This window comes from Capricornis sumatraensis, chromosome 8 (assembly GCF_032405125.1).
Source record: "Capricornis sumatraensis isolate serow.1 chromosome 8, serow.2, whole genome shotgun sequence".
In the NCBI taxonomy this organism is placed as follows: Eukaryota; Metazoa; Chordata; class Mammalia; order Artiodactyla; family Bovidae; genus Capricornis; species Capricornis sumatraensis.
In genome coordinates this window covers 10,786,955-10,799,449 of record NC_091076.1, presented here as the reverse complement: position 1 = coordinate 10,799,449, position 12,495 = coordinate 10,786,955, and the positions used below count along the sequence as shown (strand labels likewise).

At 58.8% G+C, this 12,495-nt stretch overlaps 1 protein-coding gene across 1 annotated transcript in view; it reads left to right on the top strand.

Moving 5' to 3' along the window:
* The window catches only part of DAGLA (diacylglycerol lipase alpha), a 63,753-nt gene that overhangs the window by 43,821 nt on the left and 7,437 nt on the right, over positions 1–12,495 (top strand). The window contains exons 6-12 of the mRNA XM_068978202.1: positions 546–633; positions 2,658–2,792; positions 3,339–3,416; positions 5,228–5,352; positions 11,368–11,521; positions 12,054–12,137; positions 12,250–12,327. Of these exons, the coding sequence (XP_068834303.1) occupies positions 546–633; positions 2,658–2,792; positions 3,339–3,416; positions 5,228–5,352; positions 11,368–11,521; positions 12,054–12,137; positions 12,250–12,327 (742 nt within the window). The remainder of the gene's footprint in view (positions 1–545; positions 634–2,657; positions 2,793–3,338; positions 3,417–5,227; positions 5,353–11,367; positions 11,522–12,053; positions 12,138–12,249; positions 12,328–12,495) is intronic.

Below are 12,495 nucleotides of genomic sequence, written 5' to 3'. Positions count from 1 at the left end.
GCAGATGAAGGACAGGGCCCTCTCCCCTGTAATATAATGGATCTAAGGCGCTGCAGCATGCTAAACTCATTCAGCCCCTTAAGCTTCCCCAAGTACAGAGATGAGAGAAATCCTTTCTGAGAGGGGAACAGGTCTGGCCAGCAGGTCTGCTCCCAAAGTGGAACAAATCGGCAGGGAGGCCCAGCACCCTGCTGCCATCTCCCAGGGCCCTTGGTTGGAGCCTTTGGAGTGGGCTTCAGGGCGGCCCCCAGTTCAGGCTCCCAGCTCCGAAGCCCCCGAGTGTGCTGGTGTCTTTGTGTCAGAAGCCGGAAGCACAGGCCCCAGCCTCAGCCAGCAGGAGCCCCTCAGGGAAAGCCCTGCAGGCTGACAGCTCGCTGGCCACTCGGCTTTGACCCGGCCCAGGCCTGTTGTCCCCCCAGACCCTCCTGCCGGGGAGCCCTTTGCTGGGGCCCTGGGAACAGGCTGCCCTGTTTCTGTAATGTCTGGGCCCAGCTCTTCTGGTCCAGCCCTCTGACCTCACACATACCAACTCTCCCCCACTGCAGGCACCGCTTAGAAGAAGGTCAGGCCACCAGCTGGTCACGCCGGCTCAAAGTGTTCCTCTGCTGCACTCGGACGAAGGACTCCCAGTCAGTAAGTACTGGGAAGTCGCCGCCCCAGGGCTCGGGTCCTCGGCTCTGCCGGGTGGGGCGGGGCCGGGCTTTGAGCAGGACAGGAGGTGACAGCCTGCTCCTCAGAGGACCTGTTGTCATTCACTGCCCGACTCCCTCCTGCGTGTGAAACAGCCCTTCCCTTCCTTTGTCAGGGGACAGAAAAATGGGAAGACCTTTTATTGACCCCCTTGGAACTTAGAGATGAGTCTAGGAGAAGAGGTACTCAAGTATCAGGGCGACCTGAAGACAAACAAAAGCCAGCTGCAAGGGCCTCCCCGCTGGCTCAGCGGTAGAGAATCCGCCTGCCAATGCAGGGGACATGGGTTCGATCCCTGGGCTGGGAAGATCCCCTGGAGGAGGGCATGGCAACCCACTCCAGTATTCCTGCCTGGAGAATCCCATGGACAGGGGAACCTGGCGGGCTACAGTCCATGGGGTTGCCAAACAGTCAGACTAAACCACAACCAGCTGCAAGTCCTTCTGTAAAATCAGCTGCCATGAGGTCAGTGTGGCCCTCACCCTCCGCACCCACTAGGGCACTGCAGAAGGAAGGTGGGTCAGCAGTGGGTGGCCCCCGGGTGGGGGAGGGGAGGCAGGGCCCTGGGGAGCCCTCCGTGGAGTGCTGCCCCCTCCTGTGCTGGCAGGGTCCTTAGGGATCATCTAGCCCCACCCCTCATTTTGCAGATCAGGCAACTGAGGCCCAGAGAGGTGGAGTGACTTGCTCAGCGTCCCACAGCTAGGTAGTGGCAGAGCCAGTGAGGTCAGGAGACCACTCCTGCCTGAGCCAGACAGCCAGTGCCCTCCATGGAAGCCACCAGAAAAGGCTCCAGTGGCTCTTACCCACCCGAAACCCCTGCTGAGCCATAGAGTGAGTAATCAAGTGTAAGAAAGCCCCTCCCACCCCCGGAGGTTCCCTGGTGGGTGGGAAGCACCCCCAGGAGGCTCTCTGGGGGGTCTCATCCAGGGCACATCCACCCCTCCTGACAGGCAGATTGGGGGCTGGTGTTGGACCCTGGGGAAAAGGCAGAAGTCTTTTCTCAAAAAAGGCAGGGGGTTCCCCAGAAGCTGGGTCCCACCAAACACTGATGGTGGTCAGGTCAGGTCAGGTCCCGCCCAGAGTTTTGATCGGCTCATGCTGTGTTGATCAAACATTTGTACTGGATGCCAGGATTTAAAAATCGGGGGCGTTTGTGTCGAGTTCAGTATTTCTAGATTCGGCCCTTGCATTAGGCGTTTGAGTTTGCAGCCCTTGATTTTTCTTCTTTCACAAGTGCCAGACACTCAAAACCCAGCAGGAAAAAGCGGGTTGCCGTGAGTCTGTTCCCACCACAGCCTCTCCTGACAGGTTAGGGAAGAGGTTCCAGGCTCCCACGAGTCGGGAGGCAGAGAGGACTCTGCACAGGGCTGGCAGGGTTGCCTCTGTCCGCACGACCTCCCCCTAGCCCCCGGCCCCAAGCACGGGTGTCCTGAGGACAGAGCTTGCAGGCCAGCTGGGGGCCAGGGCCCCCGCATCACACGCCCCTTCTCCAGGTCCAGGCACATGGTGGGGGTCCCTGCACCTCCAGCTGTGGGCAGGAGCTGGGGGCTGGAGGGGATGGTGGGGGGGGGCAGGGAGGCCTGAGACCCTGGGCTCCAAAGGGCGCTGGGTGGGGCCATTCAGGGTCACAGCTGGAGGGAGGTGGGAAGAAACAGCGTGGGCGGAAAGCAGCCAGGAGCTCAGTTTTGGCTCCTCTGCTGGAGGGAAGGGCGGAAGGAGAAACAGGCCGGGCCTGCAGGCCTTGGTTCCTAGTCCTGGAGCAGGAAATGGTTCAGGGGCATCAGGCCAGTGCCTGAGTGCCAAAGGAGTGCCAAGGACCCGGGGGGTTGCGGGGGGGGGGGGGGGCGGTGGGGAGTGGGGCCGGAGAAGGGTCCCTGCGGACGCCCATCCCCGGACATTCACGCCCGGCCTCTGTCCTCTCTCCTGCTCCCTGCCACCGCCCCCCGCCGCCTCCCTGGACCATGTAGGACGCCTACTCGGAAATCGCCTACCTCTTTGCCGAGTTTTTCCGAGACCTGGACATTGTGCCGTCGGACATCATCGCCGGCCTGGTGCTGCTCCGGCAGCGGCAGCGGGCCAAGCGCAATGCTGTGCTGGACGAGGTGAGCCCACACGCGGGTCACATCCCCACTCTGCCCTCCACCGAGGCTGTCCCTGCCACCCCCGGGTTCCACGCTCCCCTCCCTGCCTCAGCTCACCCTCAGCTAGCCACCCAGGGTCTCTGCTCGAGCTGCTTCCCTCTGCAGGGCCCAGAGGCTGTCTCCACCCATCTACCGTCTAAGCACAGGGGCCCCACGACACCCCCAGCTCTGTGCTCTGGCTTCTGCACTTGCCTCATCACCCGCCCCCCTGCAACTCGCCGGTCCTAGCTGGGGTCTCCCAGCATCTCGTATAAAACATGTTTTCTCCTGGCCTGGGCCGGCTCTCTCCCCCTGCATGGATGCTTTGGGTGGAAGGGAAGCAACTGGAAATATGAGGAGACCTTGGATTTGGAAAGCGGGCCGGGTCGTGGAAGAGCTAGAAACCACACACCCCTTTGGGGTCTCAGGGCCTTGGGAGGCAGACAGAGTGCAGAGCCGGGGCCCGGACCCCTTTCTCGGCCATGCGGCTGCGCCCAGGGCAGCCACCCTCACGTGCTTGTCTTCCAGGCCAACAACGACATCCTGGCCTTCCTGTCTGGCATGCCGGTGACCCGAAACACCAAGTACCTCGACCTCAAAAGCTCGGTGAGTCAGGACCACCCGCAGCACGCGCCGGGTCCCTCTCTCCCTCTGCTGGGCTCACCCGAGCAGACTGCCTGCCTGAGGCGCCGGCTGCACCTGCTCCGCTGTGGGTCTCGCCTCGGCTCTCCAAGCAGCCCCCTTCCTCCCAAACACACTCTGACCTGCCCCCTGCACATTGCTCTGGTTCTACAGGCAAACCCCTTGAATCGGCTCCACTGAGCTCAGAATGTTTGGCCCTGGCCTCCTGAGATTGTCAACTACTTCCAGGGGCTGAGTTGCGGTTATTCTTGCCACGGTTGTTATTGTTATGAAAGGCAGCAAGACGTAGCACTTGGTTTCCAAGGGTTCTTTTTTTTCCTTTTTTTTTTTTTTGAGTAGCAGGAGCTCTTCTTAAGTGCCTTTAGTAGAAAATCTGGCGTAGTGTGTCCCAGTGAAGGAGGGGCTGGTCCTAGGCTAGGGGAGCCCCTCACCCAGGGCGGGAACTGCAGCCAGACAGCAGACCCTGCGCTGGGAGCAAGCGGATTTAATCTGTGGCTCCGCACCGTGGGCTGTGACCTTGAGCGAGTCCCTGACCCCACTGAGCCTATTCCTGCAGCGGAAGCGGTGCTGGGCCTACCTTCCACCCAGAGCCCTGGTGGGGAGGGGATGAGTGAACACTGGTGCCCGTCAGGACAGAGTTAGAAAGGATTCGGCCTTCACATCTGACTCCCCTGGAAACGCCGGTTCTCCATCGCGCCACCATCCCCCATCCCCCGGCCCCACCCCGCTCTACAAAGCGGGCGGGTATTTGCATGCGTTCTCCAAACAGCCCATCCATAGCAGGCCCCCCGGGTGCCCGTCCCCGCCTCCCTCGGGGATGTCCGCCCGGCTCGCTCTCCCCTGCGGAGGGGCAGGGCGGGGGTGGGGCCGCCGAGCCCCCAGGTGCCAGAGCCCCGCCCTCCGGCGCGAGCCAGAGGTTAATTACCTCCTGCGCCTTCCTGAAGAGCAGACGGAGCGGCCCGGGACGGTTCCATCCCTCTGGGCCCCGATTAAGGTGCTGCTTATTTCACTTCAAGAGATGACTAATCACCGTCTTTAACTTTTACAAGGTGACTAATTCCCTCTAAGTGCAGGAGTCCCCCAGCGCCTGGGGCGCCCGGGACTGGGGAGAAGAGGCTTCCCTGGGACACGTGTGCCTCCCGCCTGCCTCCCTGGCCAGTCTAGCTGATAACAGCAGCCACCGGCCTCAGACACCGGCTTTCAAACCGGCGCCTTTCTCAGAACCATCCCGACTGCCCCAGACGCCCTTGAGTCAAGCCAGGGTCTCCCTGAGTGCGGAGCAGGGCGGGGGGAATTGGTCTGGCCCCCAGCGTGTCTGCATCTCCAGGGCCAGGCCCTGCTGTTCCTGGCCTGGGCATCCTGCTCCGAGGGGAGGGTCCAGGCCTCTCGGGGGTCAGTTGCCCTTCCCGGGGCCTGATGGCCGAGGCGGTGATTGTGTCTCTCACCTCTCCCTCTCTTCCCTTCTTGGGAAACCTGCAAGGAAATCGATCCAGTGCTCTGAGTGTTCTTCTGTCCCCAAACCATTAATTCTGAGATTGGAGCAACAGGACCGGTCTCGGGAGGTTTCGTGCCCTGGTTGCTTGCAGTTAATTAGGGAAATGCAATTATCATCTGGAGGCGTGTTCCCTCCTCCAGCGGGGTGGGGGTGGCATGGTCTGCAGCCTGTGGGGAGGGCAGCTCCCGCCTCCATTGCCTCCACGGAGGGGAGCCCGTGGGCGCCGAGGCCACAGGCGGGAAGGGCGGGAGGTGACCCCCCTCTGCCTCTTCACTTCCAGCACGAGATGCTCCGCTATAAGGAGGTCTGCTATTACATGCTCTTTGCCCTGGCTGCCTACGGCTGGCCCATGTACCTGATGCGGAAGCCTGCCTGCGGCCTCTGCCAGCTGGCCCGGTCCTGCTCGTGAGTACCCCAGCCCTTCCCGGATCCCCGCCTGCCCTTGGCGAGTGCAGAAGGGCTGAGGTCACCATGCCGGGCTAGCCCATGGTGGGGCGGGGTCTCCCTAAACGACTGGGCCTGCCACCGTGCCCCCTGCAGCCCACGCTGCTGCTCTTCTGCACCATCTCTGGGCCGGGACCTTTCTGGTTCTGTGTTATCCTGGCTGGGGTTTTGGAATCACACTTTGTGGGTTTGAACCCATACTTTGTCACTTTCCGAGTCAGGCAAGTCAGCATACCTCTGCAAGCCTCAGTTTCCTTATCTGTGAAATGGGGATGGTAACACATACCTCCCGGAGCTGCTCTCATCTCCCTCCACACCCCTCTCGACCGCTCCCCTCTGCCAACTTCCTCCCTTCCCCCAACTCCCCTCCTGTGCTCTGCCTTTCTGCAAGAAAGGCCTTTCTGGATAGAGACCCAATCCAAAGAAGCCTCTGGAAAGGCAGCAAGAAGGCCTTTTGTGAACGGCTCCAATGCTGTTCACAAGGAGCTGGCAAGACCTCAGCTGGATGCCGCCCTTGGCCAACTTCGGGGGCGGGGTGGTGGGGGGCGGCCGGGGTGGACTCTGCCTTCCTAAGTGTGCCAGAGGAGGGCTCGGCTCCATGAGGGCCCCTCCCCTTCTCTGGCATCTCCACCTACTGCCCAAGCCTGGCAGAAGGAGGATGGTTGCCCGGGTTCCCTCTTTCAGACAGGCTGGCATGTTGGGCGGGCAGCTTCTGTCCACCACACCCCTGCCCTTGGGGCCCACAGCAGCCACCCCCTCCTTCAGTGTCCTTTCCCCAGAAAGCCAGGGGGCTCTTTGGGTTGTCGTCACCATCCCCCAGTGACTGATAGAGCCAACCAGGGCACCCCACGCCCCTCCCTGTCTCTGCCAACCCACAAACAGCATCCTTGGAGCCCCTGAGGCCACTGAGAGGTCCTGAGGGGTCCTGAGACCTGGGATCCCACAGCCCTGCTCCACTACTCACTGGCAGGGCAGGGACGTCATTTGCACAGGCAGGCCTCTCCTGCCAGTAGGATCTTTCAGAAGCCGGGACAGGGGGGTGGTGTCCCTGGTGGTCTGGGTGTCTAAGGGGCTCTGCCAACAGGGGCAAGGCTGCATTCATATCAGTTTCTCAGAGCTGCCAGAAGAGGCAGCAGAAAGACCTCAGACCCGGGAATGCCCAGCTGGGTCCCTGCTGAGAAGAGCCAGGTGCTGGAAGGCAGAGAAGAGGCGGGCCTGAAGTCTCAGCCTACAGCCCAGAGGGTCAGGCTACCTTCTCCGAGCCCAGCCTGTCCGCAGCAGCCCAGGTTCCCAACATGGGCTAGATGAAGGACTGCCCACCTGCCTCAGGCCCAGGCCTGTCACCTGGAGTGGTTTTCCCATCCCATGCAGAGCATGGCAAGCCAGGCCTGCCGATGCCCCACCCCCCCCCCCGCAACCCTGGGGACACCCCCATTGAGCCCCAGCCCTGCCCTGGACATGTGGTTGGTCTCCTGTGGGCAGGAGAGGCCCTGACAAAGGCCAAGCACGTGCTCAGGGCTCCCATGGCCTCTGAGCCCCTCAGCACCCAGCCTCCTCTAGGTGAGAGTGCTGGCCTCAAAGGTGCCATGGGCCCTTCCCTCCCAGGCTGCTGGCCCTGCCGCTCTCGTGGTTCCCCAAGCCCCCAGGTCACTGACTCAGGGGCTGTCCTCTCCCTGGTGGCTGCTGTGTGCCAGGCTCTTTCTGCGTCTTGGGCCTCTGATCTCACGCCAGCCTTGTGAAGTAGCTATCGGCACCTGCCGCCCAGGCCGTTGCAGTCAGGAAGGGCCACCAGAGCAAGGGTTCCAGCCTGGGTCTCTGTCTCCCAGGCCATGCTGGCAGTCACCTGCTCAGTGCTGGAGGGCCAGGCCGAGGCTGGAGAGCAGTGATAGCTGCCTGAAAATGAGAGCCTGGCCCACAGACCCAGAGCTGTGTCCACTTGGACCAGCAGTGGCAGGGGAGAGGGGAGGGGTCTCCCAGAGTAAATGGAGGTGGTTGCCCACCCCAGGCCCTCTCGCTTCCAAGACGTGGCTTGACCCTGGGTTTTCCCATGGAGGCCTCTTTCCGTTGGGAGGTCTGCATCAGTCCCTCAGGGGCTGCTGCGGTGAAGACAGACCTCTCTGTGTCACCTAAATTTAGGATTCTTAGTAAAATCTTAGCCATCAGATCAGGAAAGCAGACGGTGGCTGCAGCCACGAAATCAAAAAGGCTTGCTTCTTGGAAGAAAAGCTATGACAAACCTAGACAGCATATTAAAAAGTAGAGACATTACTTTGCCAACAAAGGTCTGTCTAGTCAAAGCTATGTTTTTTCCAGTAGTCATGTATGGATGTGAGCGTTGGACCATAAAAAAAGCTGAGCACTGAAGAATTGATGCTTTTGAACTGTGGTGTTGGAGAAGACTCTTGAGAGTTCCTTGGACTGCAAGGAGATCAAACCAGTCAATCCTAAAGGAAATCAACCCTGACTATTCAGTGGAAGGACTGATGCTGAAGCTCCAATACTTTGGCCACCTGATACAAAGAACCAACTCATTAGAGAAGACCTTGATGCTGGGCAGGATTGAAGGCAGGAGGAGAAGTGGACGACAGAGGATGAGATGGTTGGATGGCATGACCAACTTGATGGACATGAGTTTGAGCAAGCTCCAGGAGATGGTGAAGGACAAGGAAGCCTGGCGTGCTGCAGTCCATGGGGTCGCAAAGAGTCAGACACAAGTGAGCGACTGAACGGCAACAGGAAAGCGGGCAGATTTGGGTCACATGCTTTCTGGGTCCCTGAGCCCCATATGTTGGGCGCTCGCTCCCTCTGGTGGCCCAAGGAGTAACTGCACCCAGGCTGGGTGCCCAGCTCAGCAGCTCACCCATTCATTTTTGGAGAGATCAGTCCTGGATGTTCCTTGGAAGGAATGATGCTAAAGCTGAAACTCCAGTACTTTGGCCACCTCATCCGAAGAGTTGACTTATTAGAAAAGACTCTGATGCTGAGAGGTATTGGGGGCAGGAGGAGAAGGGGACGACCGAGGATGAGATGGCTGGATGGCATCACCGACTCGTTGGACATGAGTCTGAGTGAACTCTGGGAGTTGGTGATGGACAGGGAGGCCTGGCGTGCTGCATTTCATGGGGTCGCAAAGAGTCAGACACGACTGAGCGACTGAACTGAACTGTGTTGCGGGCAATGCCAAAGAATGTTCAAACTACCCCACTATTGCACTTATTTCACATGCTAGCAAGGTAATGCTCAAAATCATTCAAACTAGGCTTCACCACTGTGTAAAGTGAGAAATTCCAGATGTACAAGCTGGATTTAGAAAGGGCAGAGGAACCAGAGATCAAATTGCCAACATCTTCTGGATCATAGAAAAAGCAAGAGAATTCCAAAGAAATCTACTTCTGCTTCATTGACTACACTAAAGCCTATGATTATGTGGATTACAGCAAACTGTGGAAAATTCTTCAAGAGATGGGAATACCAGACCCCCGACCCGCCTCCTGAGAAACCTTTGTGCAGGTCAAGAAGCAACAGTTAGAACTGGACATGGAATAATGGACTGGTTCCAGATTGGGAAAGGAGTACGTCAAGGGTGTATATTGTCACCCTGTTTATTTAACTTATATGCTGAGTACATCGTGAGAAATGTCAGGCTGGATGAAGTGCAAGCTGGAATCAAGACTGCTGGGAGAAATATCAGTAACCTCAGATATGCAGATGATACCACCGTTATGGCAGAAAGCAAAGAGCCTATTGATGAAGGTTAAAGAGGAGGGTGGAAAAGTTGGCTTAAAACTCAACATTCAAAAAACTAAGATCATGGCATCTGGTTCCATCACTTCATGGCAAATAGATGGGGGGAAATGGAAATAGCGACGGACTTTATTTTCTTCGGCTCCAAAATCACTACGGACTGTGACTGCAGCCATGAAATTAAAAGGCACTTGCTCCTTAGAAAAAAAGCTATACAAACCTAGACAGAGTAGTACAAAGCAGAGATATCACTTTGCCAACAAAGGTCCATAGCTTTGACTATGATTTTCCCAGTGGTCATCTATGGATGTGAGAGTTTGACCATAAAGAAGGCTGAGTGCTGAAGAACTGATGCTTTTGAACTGTGGTGTTAGAGAAGACTCTTGAGAGTCCCATGGACTGCAAGGAGATCCAACCAGTCACTCCTAAAGGAAATCAGTTCTGTATATTCATTGGAAGGACTGCTGCTAAAGCTGAAGCTCCAATACTTTGGCCACCTGGTGCGAAGCGCCGACTCATTGGAAAACACTCTGATGCTGGGAAAGACTAAGGAGGGTAGCAGGAGAAAGGGGCAACAGAGGATGAGATGGTTGGATGGTATCATCGACTCAATGGACGTGAGTGTGAGCAAACTCCGAGAGATTGTGAAGGACAGGGAAGCCTGGCGTGCTATAGTTCATGGGCTCGAAAAGAGTCAGACACAACTGAATGACTGAGCAACAACTGTGTTTTTGGTGCTGGGGAGGCACAGACAAGGAAATGCAGTGCTTTGGAGCATAGGAGTATTTTGGAGAAAAATTGAGCTGACTGTGTGGTCAAACTGGGGAACACTGGGCAGGGGCTAGCTGTCATATGAGGTGGCCCCAAGAGGATCTCACAGCAGTATAAACTGTGCAGAGGCCTCAAGAAGCGAGGGGTCCGACCACACAGTATCCAGGAGGAGAATGTTCCAGGTTGAGGGAACAGCAGTGCAGAGATGCTGAGGCAGGAATGTATCCCCAGTGCATCCAAGAGGAATGGGAGGCAACAGGCCAGAGAACGGAGCCAGATGGAGCTGGGCCCTTGGTGCTTGCTTGGACTCTGGCGTTTATACTGGGCAGGAAGGGCAGCATTGGAAGGTGTTGAGTGCAGTGATGTAGCTCATCTTATATCTTAAAAAATATATAATTTCTTTTATTTATTTATTTTTGGCTGCGCTGGGTTTTAGTTGCTGTAGCTGTGGAGCATGGGGGTTGCTCTTCCTTGCCGTATGCAGGCTTCTCACTGAAGTGGCTTTTCTTGTTGCAGAGGGTGGGCTTGATAGTTGCAGTTCCCGGGCTCTACAGCACAGGCTCAATAATTGCGGCTGATGGGCTTAGTTGGTCCTACGCACGTGGGATCTTCCCAGACGAGGGATCGAACCCATGTCTTCTGCATTGGCAGGCAGACTCGTTACCACTGAGCCACCAGGGATGCCGCCTCATCTTTTATCATAAAAGGTCACTGGCTGAGAACGTTAAGGGGTGGCTGTGAGTGAGGAGGACCAGTCGGGAGCCCCTGTGACATTCTGAGGCAGGGAGGCAGGGATAAGGTGGCTTGGAGCAGGGCGGGGGGATGGGGGCAAGAAACGGAAAGCATTTGGCATCTGGATGTGAATTTGCAGGCACAGCTGATGGATGTGCTGACCGATGATACGGGATATGAGGTGGGTTGAGGACCCGCTGGCTCTAAGCGTGGGCTGAACGCCCAGGGGTCGGTGTGGGGGACTGTTGAAGCACAGGGGGCTGGGCCCTTGGGATCTGGGGCTGAGGGAACTGCAATCCTGGGGGACATCTGGGAGGAGGGTTTTCATAGGCGGTTGAATGCAAGCAGTTCTGGGGGGCTCTTTGGCACTCAGGTGGTATTTAAAGCCCAAGAGTGGGTGAGGCCCTGGGAGCTCGTGTCATTAGAAAGAAGAGGAGGTCCAGGGCTGACCTCTGGTCTCAGTGAGAAGACACGGATGAGGAAAAGCAGCCCAGGAGAGGGGTGCCTCCTGCCGAATGGAGAGAGTAAAAGGGGGCGGGAGAGACCCCCTGGGTCACGTGTTGTCAAGAGGCCGAATAAGGCGAGGACTGGGGAACGGGCTGGAGAGCTTTGCAAGGGAGGCTCTCAGAGAGGGCGTGGGGCTGGCTGCAAGAACAGGTTCCCGAGAGGATGGGGGGGACCGTGGCTCCACCGGGGTCCTGGGCTCTGAGCCCTCTGCCACCCGCCCAGGTGCTGCTTGTGCCCTGCCCGGCCCCGGTTCGCCCCCGGAGTCACCATCGAGGAAGACAACTGCTGCGGCTGCAACGCCATCGCCATTCGACGCCACTTCCTGGATGAGAACATGACCGCGGTGGACATTGTCTACACCTCCTGCCATGACGCGGTGAGGGTCCAGGCGGGCTGGTCCACAGCCTCCCCGCAGCCTGGGTCCTGCGCAGGCTGCAGGGGGCAGGCGGGGCTGCCCGCGGTGGCAGGAGCCCTTGGCCTGGCTGGCATCGCTCCCCTAGGTGGGCACACCAGAGCTGGGCCATCACCTTCTCCCCACATCCTGGCCTGTGCCCACTCTGCAGCTAGGAAGTGGACCCCAGCCCTGCACCTGCTGTTGGGGCTTCCTGGCTCCAGCCTTTGGGGGAAGGAACCGAGGGGCGTGGAGAGGCACTGGGGAGGGGAGAGGGCAGCCTCTCGGACCAGGCAGGCAGGACCTGGTGCTCAGGGTGCCCGAGTCAGCGGAGTTGGGAGGGCAGGGCAGGCTGGGTGCTGGGCTGGGAGGGACCTACTGTGACCCTTGCAGGCCTCAGGGGCTCAGGGGCCAGTGGAGCCAGAGTCTCGGGCCCGGAGGAGATCTGCTCCCATCACTTCCCCGCATCCGGCCCCAGTACAGGGGCCCCTGCGGCTCACACGCTGCCCTCTGCCAGGTCTATGAAACCCCCTTCTACGTGGCGGTGGACCATGACAAGAAGAAGGTGGTGATCAGTATCCGGGGAACCCTGTCCCCCAAGGTACGCCGCCCAGGGACCCCGCCCGACCCCGGGCCCCCTCACAGCCCCTGGGGGCGCCCACCTCCTTCTCCCTGTTCTCAGTCCCACACCTCACCGTCCTCCCTGCCCCCAGGATGCCCTGACAGACCTGACTGGCGACGCCGAGCGCCTCCCCGTGGAGGGCCACCACGGCACCTGGCTGGGACACAAGGTATCCCCACCTGCTCTCGTGGGCCCCCACGTTTCTCCTCTCTGCTGCCAGCAGGCAGGCCTGGCCCGTGGTTGGGGCAGGGCCTCCTCCGGAGTCACTCCTCTCACCAAGAGAGAGATGGTCAGAGTGGTGTGGATCAGTCTGGAACGTCCACTGCCCCCCACCTGC